This window comes from Rhinolophus sinicus, chromosome 16 (assembly GCF_057876585.1).
Source record: "Rhinolophus sinicus isolate RSI-liver-muscle chromosome 16, RSI-T2T, whole genome shotgun sequence".
NCBI classification, from domain to species: Eukaryota; Metazoa; Chordata; class Mammalia; order Chiroptera; family Rhinolophidae; genus Rhinolophus; species Rhinolophus sinicus.
In genome coordinates, this window is record NC_142516.1 from 126,591,891 (window position 1) to 126,611,760 (window position 19,870).

A 19,870-nucleotide genomic window follows, 5' to 3' on the forward strand; every position below is an offset into this window, starting at 1 on the left:
ATAAATATGTTTCATCATAAGAATCTACAGGTATGTGTTCAAATCTGCTGCCCGTTTCCTAAAAATTTGAAATAATTGTTAGTATAGTTGGGGTTTGAAGAATTTTATTAAGAACTAAAGTTACTTCAATTTAGTATAAGTCACATGGATATAGATCCATTTTACCATTAACAAAAGAAATAGATCATGATTCTTTTATTCATTGTGTTCTCTATAACCATTCTTGAACTTTGATTTACACTGAGGACAGCCCTCAAAACTAGTAACAGATTGAAAAAAAATCCTCTAGGAAACTCTTATTTTTAGGGAAACTTGTTCACTTGCTAGGCCAAGAACATAAAACAAAACAACCCCTTCCCCCCAAAAAACACACAACACCTTAAGATAGCAAAGCTGTTATCTTTCTCAAAATTTCAAGTAGACTTGTGAACAAATCTAACAGTTTGCTGAGTTTATTTATATCTTCGGATAGACGATAAGAAAATTAAAGATGTCAAACATTTATAGCAATTTATACACCCAAGTATTCTCATCATTATTAGTATTTTTATTAGTTTCAGGTATATAAAGCAATGTAATAGTTAGACATTTATACCCCTCACAAAGTGATATTCCTCCCTCCCCCTAAGTATTCTCATTATTAAAAAGATAAAGATTATTTCTTGAAAGAATCAGTCATAGAATAGTAGGATTTTGAAACTGCCAGAACCTTAGAACTCAGTTAAACTGGCTCACTTATTTTGAAAAGGAGAAATAATAAATGTACATATAGTTATTAGATCTAGCGTATTTTATCTATTCTTTTGTGATTCCAGCTCTTAAATCCTGTATTTGAGCCTAGACGTCATAACTGACTTTAAATATGTATGTTTGTTTTTCAGTAATATCATCAGGCCTATCTCTGAGTTTGTACTTATTCACAATTCATTGTTTTTTTGATTTTGCAACTAGACCCTTTTAAAGATGAATGAAGAAAAATTGGAAACACCACAGAAGCGGAAACTTCCTACATGGATGTCTATGCAGAATACGACATGTGCTGTACAAGCAGCAAAGGTATGCAGTTCATCAATTATTCCTGCAGATGGGAAACTATGTAAATTTGACTGTAAAATGAGGCAATCCCCACTTTTACACTTCAGGTTATTATTTAAGTTAGAGGAACTGTTGTGGAATGAACTCGAATCTAGTCACTGAATGGGTGAATGGGATTAAATTTCAATTGGACTTACAAAATGAGAATTCTCACTCTGTACATTCCCTTTTTATCAAGTTTGGGTGGTTGACCTTACTACTTGTTTGCAATGCAGATGATAATTCAGACAGTATTTGCTTTGCTGAATTTTTATGGTTGAATGAGTTTAGGTCTTTGTAGATTTAAGATCCACCAACCAGTCTTCAGTCTTCAGCATTTTAAGGCAGCATTATTACATCTGGAATACTAATATAATTCCAGAAAAAATTAATAAAATAAATTTATATGAAAATAGTGTTACTTGCAAATAAGCTTGTTAGACAAATAATTTTACAATGGATGGCTTTATCTTTGTTACATTGTCCCTATGACTTTATTAGTCTGTAAGTCATTAGTTTATAAAACTTAGAACTATAATGTGAATGCGTCAGTGAACTTTATTATTTTAATGAATATTTATTACTTAATGTGAACTTTATTTGCTCCTTTTTGGAATTTTATTTAACTCCAGGCATCTGTTCAGAAGAGTGTTTTTGAAGATGACCTCCCTTTCTTAGAATTCACCGGATCCATTGTGTACAGTTTTGAACCTAGTGATTCTTCTTTCCTATCAGAAAATATTAGGTAAGAGATTTGAATTTCCTAGTTTCGTTTGAATTTGGACCCTTGGGAGGTAACTACCTATTGTGGTAATATTTGTAAGTATACTGAGTATACTGAGTTTTACAATTGTGGTATGTTCAATAGATGATTATGTCTGTATGTAGAATATCAGTGATACATTTTAATTCTTTTTAAGTAAAAATTTAAAATCACTGAATTAAATTTGTAATGTACCTGTTTATTCATTCATAAGCCTTTCTATTACTTTAGCTAATTTTTTACTTTCAATACTTAAGGTGTTATATATAGAAATACTGAACATGTGATTATTTCACCAATTTAGGGGAAAAAATGCAAGAATTATTTAAACTCTAATGCCCCTTTATATTTCATTAAAAATAATATTGAATAATGGCTGTGATTGGTTTTGTTGCATTTAGGTAGCAACAATTATAGCAAATTATCCTTAAAATAACATTAGAAATAACTGTATTTTAAAAATTATCTTGTTAAATTAGGACTCTGCAGTAATGCAATCTAAGACTTTTGAAGCATGTTACAAGAGGTAGTAGGGTATTTATTTTGATCTTTGAAGTTGTTGTACCTGTTTTTCTTTTTAAACTATTATATATTGGATTAAAAGAAGCAGAAGTAAGTTAAGCTATTTATTAATGATCTTCTGGTGGTAGATGTATTCTAGAAATAGCATTCAGGTGTCCTCACTCCCACTACAGTTATCTGTCCACTTTTGGGTCTTATATAGAACTTGTCTCACAGAGAAGATAATATCTGTTATTTGTGGTTATAAATTAACTCCACCATTTTACCTGCGACAGTGCAAGAGTATGTCATATCTGAAGGCAAAAAGCATAAGTGATTTGAAGAACGTAGTTTTGATGAGTTGTATATGTTTTATAAAAGGCAGGCAGGTTTTTTTTTCCACCTCTGCCCACTTTAAAGATTTTTGCTTTCACAGATTTTCAACATTTTGATTATGATGTGCCCTGTGTAATGTGGTTTGTGTTTATCCTGCTTGGTGGTTTATTTTGAGCTTTCTGGATCTGTGGGTTTATTATTTCTTGCAATATTTTTTTTCTTATCCTGTTGCTCTTTTCTTCTCCTGGTACTCTCTGTATGCAGAAGTTAGATAGCTTGATACTGGGCTGTTGATCCTGAGGCTATCTTTCCTTTCAGTCTTTTTTTGATTTCTTTCGTTCTTTTTTGTTTCTCTTTACTTCAGTTTGAATAGTTTGTTTTACTATGTCTGCAAGTTCACTTACTACTTTTTTATTCTGTAGTGTCTGATTTGCTGTTATCCCATCCTCTGAGTTTTTAATTTTATTGTATTTTTCACCTCTAGAAGTTCTGTTTGTTTCTTTTTCTTTTTTTCTTGTTTCCTTGTGGTTGAGAGCCCATGCTCCAACCAGCTGAGCCATCTGGGAGCTCAGTGGCAGCACAGCTCAAGGTACCGTGTTCAATCTTAGTTGTAGGGGGCAGAGCCCACCTTCCCTTGCAGGAAGAGGAGTTGAACCAGCAATCTTGTGGTTGAGAGCCCACCGGCCCATGTGGGAATCTAACTGGCAGCCTTCCGAGTTAGGAGCGCGGAACTCCAACTGCCTGATCCACTGGGCCGGCCCTATTTGTTTCTTTTTAAAAAACATTTTCTATTTTGGTTCTCATAATAGTCATGTTTTCTTTTAAATCTTTGAACATATAATAGCTGTTTTAATGCCCTTGTCTGTTAATTCCATTCTAGTTATTTTTCCATTAAATGATTTTGACCTTGGTTATGGGTCACATTTTCCTGTTTTTTTTCTCATGGCTTGCAATTTTTGATTGGATATTGTGATTTTACCTTATTGAATGTTAGATTTTGTTGTCTTTCTTCAGAGAAAGGAGCTTTGCTCTGTCAGGAAGTATCAGTTTTACATGTTGAGGCTTATTTTTAAGCTTTATTAGGACAGCTTTCTAAAGTAGCCTTCACTCTGGGCATAATTTAGCCCTATAATAAGGTGCGATCCTTCTGGAGTCTTCTCTGACTGCTCCAGGTGATCAATAAGAATCTCTACTCTGGCTTTTCAGAAGTTTAATGCCTCTTACTTCTATGTGAGCCATCAGAATTGCTCAGCTTACAGTTCCCTGGTTGTTCTTTGTCCAGCCTCATAGTTTCACTCTGTGCTTGCCTGTCCTTACCTGCCTAGCTCCCTCCTCTCCAGAATTTCACTCACAACTTCCAGTTGCCTCAACTTCTCTGGCTCAGAATCCTGTCTCCCCAAATCAGTGCTCTGCCTTGGATTCCCCTTCCTGTTCTGTTTGGAAAGTATTCCAGGCAGAAAGCTGGGCCAACAGTAGGAGTCACCCTTAGTTTCTCTTCCCTCAGAAAGCGCAATCCTGTACTGCCTGTTGTCCAGTGCCTGAAAACTTTTGTTTATATGTTTTGTCCAATTTTCTGTGTTCATGGAGGAAAGGTATATCGGAATCCCTGTTATTCCATCTTGTCTCAAAGCAGAAATTGAGTTTGAAACATTTTTAAAAATACGTTTTTAATTTAAAAAAATTTGAAATATGCAAATATAAACAGTAATAGATAATACAACAAGCACTTATATTTCTTCCACCTAGCTTTATTAAATCTTAATATTCATTTTCTTCAAATCTTTATTAAGAAATAAAACAATAAAATAACAGCTGAAGCCCCATGCATGTCCTTTTTGATTCTCCCCTCTGCAGCCATCTGAGATAACTTCTATTATGAGTTCAGTGTTTAGCATTCCCTCACGTTTTCTGTAATAGTCATAATTTTATATTTCAAAATATGTACTATTATTTTACCATTTAAAAACTTGAAAAAATACTATTACACTATATGTATATTCAGCCACTTATCTTTTTCATTCAACATTTTATGTTTTTGAGAATTTTTCATTTTGGAATACATAGTTCTATTTTACCTATTTATATAATATGTTTTGTTTCAATATGCCATAATTTGTCCATTCTTTTGTTGATGGAAATGTAGTTTGTTTCCATTCTTGCCAGTAGGAAGATTATTGTAATGAACATTCTTAAATGTTTCTGTCTGGTTGTGCACATACGAGAGTTTCATGTATTTATGAGAAAAACTTGCCAGGTTATACATAGTGTTTCTACATTTTTAGCTAGATATTGTCAAAGTTTTTCCAAGAGGATTTTACCAACTTAAACATTCACTAGTATATGAGCCGTCCCACTAGTAGATATCCTTCTCAGCACTTGATGTTGTGAGACTTTGATTTTTACCAAATATCTTTGAAATTGTATATCTTTAATTTGCATTTCTCTGATTTCTGGTGAGATTTTATGTCTTCACATGTTTGTTTGGATTTATTGGCCATTTGGATTTCCTTTTGGGAATTGCCTATTCATGTTTTTCTCCATTTTTTTTTTTTTTTACTGAATTATTTGTCTTTTTCTTACTGACTTTTCAAGGAATTTTTACTATTTTCTGGCTATTCATTAGCAGTTATATGTATAACAGATATCTTCTACTATTTGTGGCTTGTTTTTGAACTTTTTAATGATGTCTTTACTTATGCAGAAGTTAAAATTTTAATGTAATTGATTCATGTTATTTTTCCCCATTTAAGCATGAGTCTGTCTGATGGAGATGTGGTAGGATTTGACATGGAATGGCCACCAGTACACAGTAAAGGGAAGCTGAGCAGAGTTGCACTAATTCAGTTGTGTGTGTCAGAGAGCAAATGTTACTTGTTTCATATTTCCTCTATGTCAGGTTGGTATCTTTTCTTTGTTTCATTTCTTTATATAGTAAATAATTATATTAACTTTATTTCTATAAAATTAAGTTCTTGAATTACCTGACACTTCTCTCATCACGTTATGTTTAAGTATTTATGTTCCATCTGATTGACTCATACCCGTTTTGCGTAATTTTCACGTCTCTATCGTTGATATTATTCCTGTTTTAGAGAATAGAGAACTGAAGTTTAGAGGGGCTAAATGACCAGGATTATACTTTTAGTGCTAGTAGAGATAGCATTCAAACTAGTTATTTTTCTTGTCATTTATCAATCAAGGACTGTTTGTTTTAGGTAAGAAAAGAAATACTCATAGTGAATGTGTTTCTGAATTTAAACTTAACATGAACGTAGATTTAACTGTACACATAGAATGTGTAATAAGTAGAAAATAAGTCCATCATACTTGATAGAACGTATGGAAATAATAATAAAATGTTATAGTTTTTCCTCAGGGATTAAAAATGTTGCTTGAAAATGAAGCAATTAAAAAAGCAGGTGTTGGAATTGAAGGTGATCAGTGGAAACTTCTGCGTGACTTTGATATCAAATTGAAGAGTTTTGTGGAGCTAACAGATGTTGCCAATGAAAAGGTAGCCATAATACATATATTATTTTCATAAACAAGATAAATCTGTGTTTCATAGAAAGTCTCTTCTATCTGAATGTTAGACTTTTTGGAAAAATAATTTAAGCTGTATGTTTTTATAACAAAGAAGTCCCAAATGAGTGTTCCATAACGAAAACCTTCAGTTCTAATCTATTGCTTTAGCAAATAGTTTCTTTAAGCAAGTTCTTCCCCTATATTAGTACTATTTCACTTTGTTTCACATATTTGCAAATTTAAATATTGTATTTTATCTCTTTAATCCATTTATATCAATACCCAATTCCTATTTTTTTTTTGTTTCTTTTGAGAGCATAATGCATCTCTTGTGATAGATATCATGCTCTTAGTGGCAGTTTGACCATCAGTTCCATCGCCCGTATTTTACATATTTTATTAATATTGTCATTAGGTTAAATTCTCATATTTAGCCAAGTATTCGTTTGGCTGGGAAGTAGAAAGCCTACCAATCTATTAAACTTTTTTTCCATGAACAATACTTTTATAATCCAAGAATTTTAATAACTGCATTGGGGAATTTCCAGAATTAAATTCTTATAAATGTGGACTGCAAATGAGTTTTTTAATGACAAGAAATATATTAAGGACTGTCTATGCCTTATATTTTGGTATAACATTTCCAACTTTATTTGTGGCACGGTCATTTGGTAGTTTTTAGGAATATCTGAAAATAGAAGGAAATAATTTTTGCTATGTTGATTGTTCATTACTTCTAGCTGAAATGTAGACAGACCTGGAGCCTCAATGGTTTGGTTAAACACCTCTTCGGTAAACAGCTTCTGAAAGACAAGTCTATCCGCTGTAGCAATTGGAATAATTATCCTCTCACTGAGGACCAGAAACTGTATGCAGCCACTGATGCTTATGTATGTACCAAAGATCTTTAGATATGATGCATTTTTTTCAACCTATAACAAATTCCTTTAGAAAAATTTTATTGTGGTAGTAGCACAAACTCAGCTAAAACATTTAAAATTGGTTTGGCATTAAAAATGCTTAGGAAGACTTTCAGTGAAACTGTTAATTCTCAATATTAATGAACAAGTACCAATCAACAGATTGTTCAGTGTTAATTATTTTTATTGTCATGAAGCCAAAATAATGTCCAATTTGTATGTAAAAAATGTGAGTTCTCCGAAAACATGAAAGGCTAGTAAGCTCAGACTGAGCACACACAAATGGTATTGATGATGTTGATTTATAAGCAACTTCAGAATAAAAATAATTACAAGATAGTTTCTATATTGAAACTGGCCTTATTTTTTCTATTTAAAATGTGGTAAAAATTTAGAAAAATTGCCTCCAGACTTAGCTTTCCACTGCTGTTAGATGCATTTTCATATTTATAGTATATTCGTACATAATGAAATCTGGGCTTATCTTTATATATAGCACTATTGGTTTTTTTATTTCCCAAGAAGTATATTTTATGTCCTAGTCAATTTTTCTCCCCTAATTCATACTTTTATTTGTAGATGAATATCTTGTTGTTTCCCCCGCTTTTTTTCTCATCTACTTTAGGAATGGAAACTTTTATTTACAAACAGAAAAATATTCAATTTTGTCAGAAATCAGTTAATAATTTTCTTTATGTTCTGTTTAAAAAAATCATAAAACTTGATAACTAGCTCATGTTTTATAGCATTTTTATTTTATAGCATTTTCATGAGAAACCAGTGTGACTTGATTGTTCCTATTAACAGTACTTAGAAGAAGGACTGTTTATGGATTGACTAATACCTGCTTATAATATTGAGTGTTAGAACATGAAAACTTAAACTTTTATTTTTTAAAACATAGACTGCTTATTTTCTTCATTCTCACAATTGGTATGGTGAAAAAATGAAGACATTTAAATCACTGTGAAACACAGTAGGTTGAATTCAGCTTTTTGGGTGCTTCAGGAATCACTGTTTTAGGTTTTTGTAAAGATGGGTCAGAGTTTTATTTTGGTGATTTTAGTATGCACTTTTCATTTTTCTGTTTTTCTATAGGCTGGTCTCATCATTTATCAAAAATTAAAAAATTTGGGTGAGGATGCACAGTTGTTTGCTATAAATAAAGGTATGTTATGCTCTAAAAATAAAAGATAACATTTGAATTTGCTTTTTTGTTAGGTTTATCTCCAAAAAGACAGTATTTATACAAGTGCAAAGTATTTAGTATTATTACAACTTCTCGACTGTCTGAGCAGTGTTGACATTAGGTTAAGATCTATTTGGCCAAAGATAAGGATTTCAGACATGTTACTTGTGGCAAAGCAGGACTTAACTACTTTAATGTTGTAGCATTGCTGTTTATTAAGCTTCTAGAGTTGGGGCTTTGTGGCTTTTATAACATCGGTGATACAACCAGGTTTGTCCCAGTTTGAAGAGTATACATCCTTGTTATAAATATTTGGAGTGTGTAAGCTGCTTTATAGTACCCTGGTTTAAATTTCTGTATTTTCTCCAGGGTGGGATAACTCTACTGTTTGTCTCCAAAAAGAATGGCTGCCTCATTCAACTTCAGGGCCTTTCTCGGATATCTCGATAGGTCAGTGATAACAGACCAAGGTAGTAAATTGGAAGGGCCTGGACTTTTGTGTCACATAGACCAATGGTGGAATCCCAGCCATGTGACCTGGAATTTACCCATGTTTGAGTGGGTGATACGTGGGCGATAGCATAAAAAATATTTCATAGGATAGTTGTGGGTACTAAAAGGCACACACTCTTCAAAGCGCCTATATTGCTCTGTATGTAGTTGTTATTATTAGTCTTGTAGCTTCCTCTTAGAGATTTTAAGTAATTGTGTTTGTTAAGATGTTAATTAAATTAGGTGATTTTGCTAAATAAACTTAAAAATATGGCATGACCTTATTATATAAAATTATATAATATCCTGTATAATTGTTACAAGAAGGGATCCATACCCTCTGTTGTAGACCCTCCTTTACAAAATGTTAAAGTATAAGAGGATTTCTTATACTTTCTTTGTCTCCCTGGAAAACCACTTCTGATGAGCACAGGCTGACTTTCTGTAGCCAAGTTACTGTCGCTAGAAATTATCTTGATTACTGAGTCAGGTAATATGTTTTTGAAGCTAAGCTAGATAACAAGATATAAGAACTTGTTTAACTCATAATAGAATTGAATTCAACAGAGGAGATTCATGATTTTCTGATTTTGTGGTTTGCAGAATTGCTTCTAGGTTACACTTGCAATTTTGTCTGTCATGAAAATGCTTCTGAGGAATGTTTAAGCTATTTCACCAAAGTAACATATATTTATACTGGAAGTCCTGGTATCTGTGTACCTGCCATTGCAATGCTACATTCTTTGACCCTCACTTTTATTCTGTATTACATTTTATATCTAAGTATTTTGTGACATCTGAAGTGCTGTAACTTGAGTAGGATGCCAGTGAATTGTAATTAAGATAATCATTACTTTTTTCCCCTCCCTCCCTTCCTTCCTGATATTAAGTCAGAGATGTTGACCTCACCTGTCTTGACTTTCCCTGGTCTACATATGGATGATATTTTCAAGTGACCAATTTTGATATTATTATAAGATTTTGTTTTTTTCTTATTATTAAAGGATAAAAATAGATTAGAACATTAGAAAATCAGAGGATATTTGCACATTGTTTCTCACTGTTAAAATATTAGGTTATTCCCAATGTGATAGTTAATAAGCACTAAATGATATAGTAGTTAAGTATGTATTTATTCACTTATTAAATATTGTTGAGTGCTTTACAATGTAGGGATACAGTAGTGAACAAGACAGACATAAATCTGTTTCCTGAAAGGAAAACCTACAGTTTTGTAGGAATACAAAGAACAAAAAGGTAATTCCAGTGTGGAGAGATGAGTCTTATGATGTGGGAAAACAAGTGCTATGTTAGCACATAGGAGAGGCGTCCAATGCATGTTTGGAGGTATTAGAGAATATTTTCTGGAGAAAGTGATGTTTAAGGCAAGACCTCAGATAATTGCAGTAGTTAGCTAGCTGAAGAGTAGCAGAAAAGTGTCATAGGTACAGAAGATAACAGATGCAAAAGTTTCAGAGATAAGAGAATTCGTGGTATCTATAGGCATGTAGTTCAGTGTGGTGAATCATCAAATACGGCAGGGTGAGAAGTGAAGGAGAAGCAGAAAAAGGAAAGCAGGTAAGTCATGTGAAGGAGTTTACATTCCCTGCGAAGAGCTATCGAGGGTTTTAAACACAGGAGTGACGTGAATTACATTAAGTAATGACTTGCGCTGTAGAGCAGAAAATGGATTGTAGGACGGCGAGGGTTGCAGTCGGAAGATCTGTTAGGAGGCTATGCCACTACGTAATCCAAGTGAGGTGATGGTGACTTGACTTGGGGACAGGGAGAAGTGGATAGATTCAGAATACATTTAATAGGGCAGTAGGATCAACAGAATTTGATGAGATGATGAGAGCCACGTGACAAGGATCATTTCTGAGTTGTCGGCATGAGCAACAGAGATAAAAAATATTGATGAGGAGGAGCCATATTTGGAGATGAGGAGTCATGCAGTTGATTTTAAGTATGTTAAAGGAAGGAAGGCTTTGAGATAGCAAGGTGGAGGTGGCCAGAGGCACTCAGACATACAGCCTGTAACTCAGAAAACAGTTTGAGTTAAAAATAATTGGGAGTTAGAGATAAAGAACTGGGGCTAAGAACTTGAGGAATCATAGTATTTAATGTTTGCGTGGAGGAGGGGCCACCAGAGGAGTTGCTGTGGGCATAGAAGGAAATTAGGAGGTGTGGGGTGCAGAAGACCAACTTAAGAACATGTTTTAAAAAGTAGGAGGATGCACTCAACTGTTTTAAATTCTGAGAGTTTGAGAAACTGAGGACTTAGAATTAATCATTAGATTTGGCAATGTGGCAATCATTTGTAACCTTTTACTGCAGCTTTGGTGTACTGGGTGACACAAGAGGGTTTTGAGGAAAGAGTGGTCTTTTGGGGCATGTGCTGGTAAACCAGAAAAGAGTCCACAGGCTTCGGTACTAGAAGGTGCTATAACCATAGCAAGAGTGGAGTAGGGAATGATGTGGGTGGAAATCATTATCATAAATGGAGGGCTAAGTTAGAGCTAAGGAATGTGAGAAAGCATGTGCAAACAGCTTTTCTTTAGAAGCTTGTTTTGGAAAGGGAATATTAATGTGTTCATATAACATATTTGTTGAGTGTTTATTATGGGTCAAGTACTGTTCCAGTTGTTTCACTTGACTGAAGTGAGAGGGAACGAGCCACGTGGATATCTGAGGGAAGGACATAGCAGGCACACTGGCAAGAAGGGGCAAAGCCTCTGAGTGTGATTGCTTGCCTTGTTTGAGAACACTGAGCATAACTGAAGCCAAATGAGTAAGGATGAGAGCAGTAGGAAATGAGGCTAGAAAAATAGCTCGGGCCATATCATTTAGAGCCTTATACGCTGTGACTTCATGTTTTATTAATTAAAATAAATACAATGAGTGATGGGAAACCGTTACAGGATTTGGAGCAGAATGACATGATTAAAATTTTATTTTAAAAGGATTTTTCTGGCTGCTATAGAGGGCAAGTGTTTAGGCAGAGAAGTCAGTTAGGAGGCTGTTGTAATAGTCCAGGCAAGAGATGATAATTGTTTGGATTAGGCTGGTAGCAACAGAGGTGGTGAGAAGTGGTAGATTTTGCATATGTTTTGAATGTATATATTGTGAAGAATTTGCTAATGAAGTCTCTGTAAGGTGTGAGATATAGAGACTGAGAAAACAATCCAGATATTTTGGTTGGATCAGCTGATTGAATGGAAGGGTCTGTTAATGGAAAAATTACCGGAAGAGCAGGTTTTGGTGAGAAAAACCTAGATTTCGGTTTTGAACATGCTAAATTTTAATTCCTTTTGATATCTAAGAACATATCTTGGAAATGTGATTCTATGGTGAGGGGAAAGGTTGACACTGATGTAACTTTGGGAATCATCTGTAGGAAGATGGGAGTTAAAACAGTGAAACTGAATCAGATAAAATAGGGAGTGAATGGAATGAAGAACCGAAGAGACTCAAGTATTGACATCAAGGGCACACCCACATTCAGGAAGATGAGGAGAGTGCAGCAAAGAGAACTGAGAAGGGGCAATGGTAATGGAGCAAGTGTAGGAGGTGTGGTGTTCAGAAACTAAGTGTAGAAAATGGAGGAAGTTACCAACTATTTTAAATACCTTGGAGAGTTTGAGAGAGGTGATGAGGAACTAGAATTAACAATTAGACAGTGTGGAGACCGTTAGTAACCCTTCCCAAAGCAGCTATGCTGTATTGGTGGGGTTGTGAAAGCTGACTTGGAATCCGTTTAGGAGAAAATGGGAGTAGAAAATTTGACATAACTCTTTCAAGATATTTTGCTATAAATGGGAGTAGTGATATGAATACAGACTAATTAGCCCATTGGAGGTAGGACGATGAGATAGTTCTCTTCGTCTTGTTTCTATTTTCTTAGTGAAATAAGAGGTGAGTTGTTCCCTGAGTAAAAGGAGAAACAAACTGATATTGGATGCTGGAGAGAAAGAAAGAGGTATGAAACAGTCATCTTGAGAGTGGGAAATGCAGTCATTACTGAGGGTTCACTTGAGATCTGTGTCATGAATTTAAAGCGATGTGAGGTGAGTCGTCATAGATGTGTTTTATTTTCAGCTGTATTCAACTGTTTGGGTCTAGACATCAAACAGGTAAAAAAGCTGGATTTAATTAGAGTAGGGATTTTGCCAGGTAAATACCCTGGAGGGAGGAAGGAGCAAATGAGTTCAGTCCATAAAAAGCGAATGCTTACTATAATATGGGTAAGAAAGGGGAAAGTCAAAGGTGGTGGAGAGTGGGAGTGGAAAGGATAATAGATAAGAAGAAGGCTGTAGGGGCAATGGATTTGGTTCTGCAAGTGTGAAAGAATTGTTGTGTTGGAGACAGCCTGTTTGGAAGAAGGAGAACATGCTGGTATTCAGAGGGTGGAATGCTTGCAATTGAAGTTTGGAAGTGGTGACTTCATTGGCATTTATAAGGTCCAGGGTACGGCTTTGGGAATGGGTGGCTGAGGTTAACTGAGGAAAAGATTGTTGGAAATGGAGGGATCAAAGAACTGAAAAGGTCACACTTTTAGGTGGAGCATCTCTGTGAATGTGGAAATCATTAGAAATTATCACTGGAGTAGTAGTGATGGGAAAGGTAGTGAACCAGGTGCCAAAATCTTCAATGAATGAAAGGATGTGATTTTGAGATCAGAAGATAACTGCAGCAGTCAGGAGGAGCAGATTGTATACGTTACATGTTTACGAGGAGCTGAACTTTTTGAATGACAAGGTAAATGGTAATAAAGAGTAAGAACTTCTAATCCAGGGAAAGGTTTGGGAAATGAGAGCCAATTTTGTGGTACTGATGGGGAATGACATGCCAGGCAGAATGAAGTTCAGAGTTTGGAAGATGATCACTGATTAGAAAGGCCTCATGTTTTTTTTGGTGATGACTGATAATGAGGGCAGTGAGGAATGGCTATTGGGGAAGGTCATGTTTTACCAAACTGTATTTAATAAGTAGCAGCCACATGGTGTTATATTAATTTCTGATTTTAAAATAGTTCAAATTCTCATTTCTATCTTCTCCTTCTGCCTTGGTTGATAACCAGTGGGTTGTAATATGTATGAATGCATATCATTTCGAATTTATTCTAAAATTTAAATAGCAAAAATTTTAAAGGGAAATAAAATGACTACGATGATTTGAAGATAGGATAAGGAAGTCTTTTTGTTGGAATTCACTTAAAGAAAGAAAATGAAAATGTGAGCCCTAATACTATTTAAATAAATGTCTAAATATGTATCTCTGCTTTATGGTTTGCAGATTAATATTAATTCTTTTTTTCCAGAGGAAGAAATACTACCTAGTGATATGAAGAAACAATTGGCTTCAGTCTCTGAGGAGATGATGGATCTGGCTAAGCATCTTCCAGACAGTTTCGGAAAATTGGAAAATCCACAGAGGTTAAATATCTTCTGTTTTTTTGTTTGTTTGTTTTTTGTTTTAAATCAGTTCTGTCTGTTTTTATTGTGTTTTTCTATCTATGAGGAATTACTGTTCATTAAAGTAGACCCATAAATTTGCTTTAATACATGCACACAGACCGATGTATGAATTTGAGAGATATCTTTCCAATTGTTAAATTATGCATCTGTCAACAAAAAACATCCAGCCTAAGAGAAAGCATATAAGAGTTTATTTGAGCCAAACTGACGACAATTGCTGGGAAGCAAAATCTCAGCGGACTGAGAAAGTGCTTTGCGAAATGGCGGTTTGCAGCTTATTTTATACATAAAATCAAAAGAAGAAGGTTACATGAAATCCGTTGGTGATAGATTAAGGGGGTGGGAGAAAGCAAGTGGGGAAATCTCTGGGATTGGATAAAAGTAAATTGGAGAGACAGGTACTTCTTTCACATAGGTGGGTACAGGATAGTTAATAGTTCTCATTAGGCATGTTGATCAAAAGACAAGAATAATAATGAGGGATTCTGTACTTTCCTGCTCTGGTTGGGGCGGGGGGATTACTGACATTCCAAAGAGGTTATTTTAGCTGCAAAAAAACAACAGGCCCACTTACAGGCACAGATTACCTTTATGAAGGAAGCTAAAGATGTGACTTCCTGCCATGGCCCACGTAATTAGGAAATTTTTTTTATGCTTACACCATCTTATGTGGTTATTTTCAGTCTCCTGAGCTTGTCAGGTTTAATACGTGGCCCCTTTCCCGTCCACACATAAAAAAGTTTAAGGCTTTTCTGTCTGCTTTGTAGGATGTTTTATGAAACAAAGCAAAATAAAGTTCATAAGTCCACGTGAAGGAAAATATTTAAGAGTCAAAGTTATCTTTTTCTTTGTTTCTATGGGCATCTTTCATTTAATTATATTTTGTTCACTTGAAATCTATAAATAAAAACTTTTGTATTTACAGCTTCAATTTTCCCCTTATTATCTGATTATTATATAAAAAATTCCACCTAGTCAGTTCACTATTAGAACAGGAGGCATTCAGCTTTTAAAGATCATTTTAGAGCTAATGTACTAGATAACTTGAGATATTTGGATTAACAGACATGGGTCTACTGGTGCTGTGTAGCTAGCTCTTTTTTGGAACCAGGTCTTGCCCTAGTCTTACTTGCTGAATGACTTCCTTGTTAAATCTCTAAAAGCAGGATTGCTCTTGAACAGTGAATGAATACAGTGTGGTAATATAATTTTGAGGCAAAAATGCTTTGTAGAAATATGAAGCGGTTGAAATAGAATTCTGACTCTGACGAAATGAATGTTAATGTATTCTGTTTTGGATGAGATTTGTGATATATTTTGATTGAGAGATTTCCAAATAGAATATAGAAATTCAGCTCTTTTTCGAAGTCATTTTTTTCCTTCTACAAATTTGGTTTAGTAGTTTTTAATATGATTTTGAGAATTTCTGAAAGATGTAACTCTCAAATGGGAAGGGTACCAGTAAAACCATTTCTTATTCATTTTCACATTTTTTTCTCTCCATGAAAATGAGAAATTACCTTTTACATGATGTTTACATACATTTCAGATTTTTGTTCTGGCAATTAAAATACCTATTGAATGTAAATTACATATGCTTTAATGCTTTGCTTTATAATACCAAAGCTAAATAGGTTTCCTTAAAACTTGAGAATGGGAAAGACTGGATTCATTTTTAGTAAAGATAGATCTTGTAAAGTTTAAGTGCCAAAACAAGAACTAGTTAAATCTCTTATTTCAGGTTCTTTGTAACAACTCTTCAGCAATACCTAATTATGTAGATTATACCTCAGAGCCATGAGGGAACAAAAAAGGCATCTGAATAGCCATAATACATGCTCTAAGCATGAATTCACCTGACTGCATTTGTAGTGGAGTATGTGAGGCTACATTCAGAACATATTTGCTTTTCGTTTACAGATACAGTTTGCAAGTATCCAGTTAAAATGAAAACCAGGTATGGATAAGGAATGGTATGCACATGACAAATCTGGAGATTACAGTTGGCTGTCTCTGAAGGAGTGGCCAAAACTATAAAAATTAGAAGTAAGAACTTTTAGAATAGAGATTTGTCACAAAAGGGAACAGCTTTATGCTTCCAGTGGACCTGGGAAGGTATTGGACTATATTGAGTCATTGATTTAAATTCAGTACATATCTGTTGTATTGCTGTCATGCACTTGACGGTCTGCTGGGTGCTTAGGTTGTCTGCAGGCTACTACGTAATACACATAATAACAATCCTAAGAAAGAAGGAAAAGTACACTGTGCCTTACTGAAGAAGGCAGGACAGCTTTTGGTATTATTTAGAGTAAATAGTTATCTTACATAAAACACATTATTCTCTGATGTTGGCACAGGATAAGTGAGCCCTTGCAATCTTGCCAATCTATGTGTCACTCATTGTTGCTGTGTTTATATGTCACAACACTCCTTGTGCATTTAACAATTAAACTGTGTCACTTATCTGTTCCCACTAATATATTTACATACATGTCTTATATTTGAATACCTGTGTATAATGCTAAATGTTCTTTATAAGATTTGAAGAGTTTTAGATTGTTAGAATTACTGAGATTTTAGGTTTAAATTTAATTTTGCCTATGTTTGTATTGATCTAGACTTGGTCAACTTAAGCTTGAGCCCAACTTTGGAGTATTGTTAATAGTGCTATTTTTCAGTGTGGAAATAATTCATGAAACAACTCAGCATTTTTAATAGTTTATTCCCATGAATGATCAAATCTTTATTTGAATCATCAGTATAAAAACTTTAAAAGTCATGTTAGATTTTATTAAGTATTGATTTTAATATAGAAAAATTAGAAGAGCTAAACACAAGCATTAGTTACATAGTAAAGCATGTCTCTTTGATCATTATATTTCCTTTTCTCCCTCAAATTTCTACTTTTGTGAAGTAACTGAAAATTGCAGGAATAAAGTCCATAACCAACAGGCAAGATAGTGTGCTTCATTTTACACTCTGGCAGTGGTTTTCCTCTCCAGTTAACCAGGACTGGTTATAATATAGCTGTATAAAGTCACTTACTTAAAATGTTATATTAGCGGGCCGGCCTGGTGGCTCAGGTGGTTGGAGCTCCGTGCTCCTAACTCCGAAGGCTGCTGGTTCGATTCCCACATGGGCCAGTGGGCTCTCAACCACAAGGTTGCCGGTTCAACTCCTCGAGTCCCGCAAGGGACGGTGGGCAGTGGGGCCTGCAACTAAGATTGAACATGGCACCTTGAGCTGAGCTGCTGCTGAGCTCCCAGATGGCTCAGTTGGTTGGAGTGCGTCCTCTCAACCACAAGGTTGCTGGTTCGACTCCCGCAAGGGATGGTGGGCTGTGCCCCCTGCAACTAGAAAACGGCAACTGGACCTGGAGCTGAGCTGCGCCCTCCACAACTAAGACTGAAAGGACAACAACTTGAAGCTGAACGGCACCCTCCCCAACTAAGATTGAAAGGACAACACCTTGACTTGGAAAAAAAAAAAAAAGTTATATTAGCAACTATAATGAAAGAGTTAAGAAATTCAGTTCATATTTATTTATATACATCTTCTCCATATTTTTTTACTTCTTACATTTGCCCAGTGAAGGAAATTTTTTTCTATTATAAAGAGTATGTCTCTAGTTTTGAGATTTTTGAAGATGCAAAACAGCATCATTTTCGAATATCATAAGCACTCTTAGGTCTTGCATTTGGGACTAGTTTGATCAGTAAATGGAAAAAATGAGGTAAAACATGGGATCATAAACATTTTCTTTTAACTTAACATATTAATATGTATGTGTTCCTAGTCTTTTGGCATACATCATGGCTTTTTCATTAAATATTGGCCTGCTCTTTGGAGTTTTGCAGTTTCTTGTTTCAAACATCAATATGTATCACCTACAATTTCCAGTTTCAGTTTCTTTAAAATGGAGAGAAAACTTCAGACACTTGAAGCAATCTGAATGCAGAGTCCTAATATTTTTCCTCCAAACTTTTATAGTTATTTTAACTAGTTACTCAGACAGAACTTTTTTTTAAAAAGGCATTTGCTGAGCCTTTCCATATGTTCAACTTAGAATTCAGTGAAATAGCATTCGTTTTTTTTTGGTGGTCATGTATCACACTGATTTGATTTACATTTAATTAAATTAATTACCATCAAAAGTATGGCTGACATAAATATTTAGTTTGGGACCAAACACTGCTGTACTTAATAAGCATACCAGTAAACTGTTGAATGCAGAAGTGTGTTGCTGTACTAGAGAGCAGCCTGCCAGCGATAAGCATACGTATAGTGGGCAGTAGGGAATGAAGAGCAACCTTAATCTAATGTGTATTTAAGTGGAGGTCAGTTTAGAAAGCTGCTACTTATTCAAAAGCATTAAAACTTGTCCTTATAGTTAATGCAATTAAAGTTGAATGAACTTTTCTTAACTTTGTTTTTTTTTTTAGGGTTTCTATACTGTTGAAGGATATTTCAGAAAATCTACATTCAGTGAGGAAGATGATACTTGGTTCTACTGAGACTGAATTGAGGCCCAGAAGGAATTGTAACTTATTACCATTGGAAGATCCACCTGCTGGTAGAGTACAACAGAAACAAAATAAAGAAGGTGAAATTTTCACTAAAGTTAAAGATGAGACATGGGACACAGCACTTGATAATTTAATTACACATGATGGAGAAAATGTGCATGGAAATGGAGTGAAACGAGGAGGTGGATTTGAAGATGGACTAGAAGACATTAACTTGAAAGAGAATACAGAAGGAATTTATTTGATGTCCTTAGGTACTGAAGAATATGAACTCAAAATTTTGGAACAGCAGCCTCAGGAAAACGACCTTAGTGATGTTACTTGCCAATTTCCTGAGGTAACTAAATAAAGAGAAAACAATTCTCATTCACTAGTAGGGGTTGGCTGATTTTTTTTTTTTTAATTTAAAGGGACAGATAGTAAATATTTAGGCTTTGTAGACTGCACAGTCTGTGTTGTAATGACTCAATTCTGCCAACTATAGACAAAAGTAAACAATTGAGCTTGTCTGCATTTCAGTAAAAGTATTTATAAAAATAGAAAATAGGCTGGATTTGACTTGTAAGCCATATTTTTTGCTTCTCTTGACTTGGTATAATAAGAAACATCTTATAGTCTTATAGTGGAAAGATTTCATGGTGTCAGTAGGCATTTGTTGTAAAATATTATTTTAGCTCTTCTGATTCTTACATAATACATATCTGCTTTTTTTTTGGATTCCCTACATATTTACTAGTGTTTACTCTTATGAACTTAATTTTTGGGAGTATTTTTATTTCCTCATACAGATTTTCTTTACTTGCTATTATGAGAGGATTCCTCATAAATGGATGTTTTTGCTTGACACTAACATTTACTGTCATATGGAAAGTCAGTGACCTGTGTTTTTTTTTTAATAGATTATTGTTAAACATTCTATATTCTCTCTCAACTTCATGTTTTGATTTCTAATTATGTTCTGATTTGATTAGTTTGTGAGATTTTGTTTTTCTCTTGGCCATGTTAAGTATATTTTTTTCAAATAATGAAATTGTATAGAGGAATGTTTCTTTTATTGTAAAGAC

The 19,870-nt window shown here is 34.4% G+C and overlaps 1 protein-coding gene across 6 annotated transcripts in view; it reads left to right on the forward strand.

Moving 5' to 3' along the window:
* Positions 1–19,870, forward strand: part of WRN (WRN RecQ like helicase) — a 116,287-nt gene that overhangs the window by 22,766 nt on the left and 73,651 nt on the right. For 5 of the 6 annotated variants that reach the window (XM_074329689.2, XM_088793482.1, XM_074329690.2 and 2 more), the window contains exons 2-9: positions 952–1,056; positions 1,707–1,819; positions 5,425–5,570; positions 6,040–6,188; positions 6,940–7,089; positions 8,218–8,287; positions 14,121–14,235; positions 18,723–19,143. In XM_074329689.2, the coding sequence (XP_074185790.2) occupies positions 964–1,056; positions 1,707–1,819; positions 5,425–5,570; positions 6,040–6,188; positions 6,940–7,089; positions 8,218–8,287; positions 14,121–14,235; positions 18,723–19,143 (1,257 nt within the window). In that variant the 5' untranslated portion in view covers positions 952–963. Of the gene's footprint in view, positions 1–951; positions 1,057–1,706; positions 1,820–5,424; positions 5,571–6,039; positions 6,189–6,939; positions 7,090–8,217; positions 8,288–14,120; positions 14,236–18,722; positions 19,144–19,870 lie in introns of those variants that run through there. The other variant, XM_088793484.1, reaches the window with a different exon arrangement.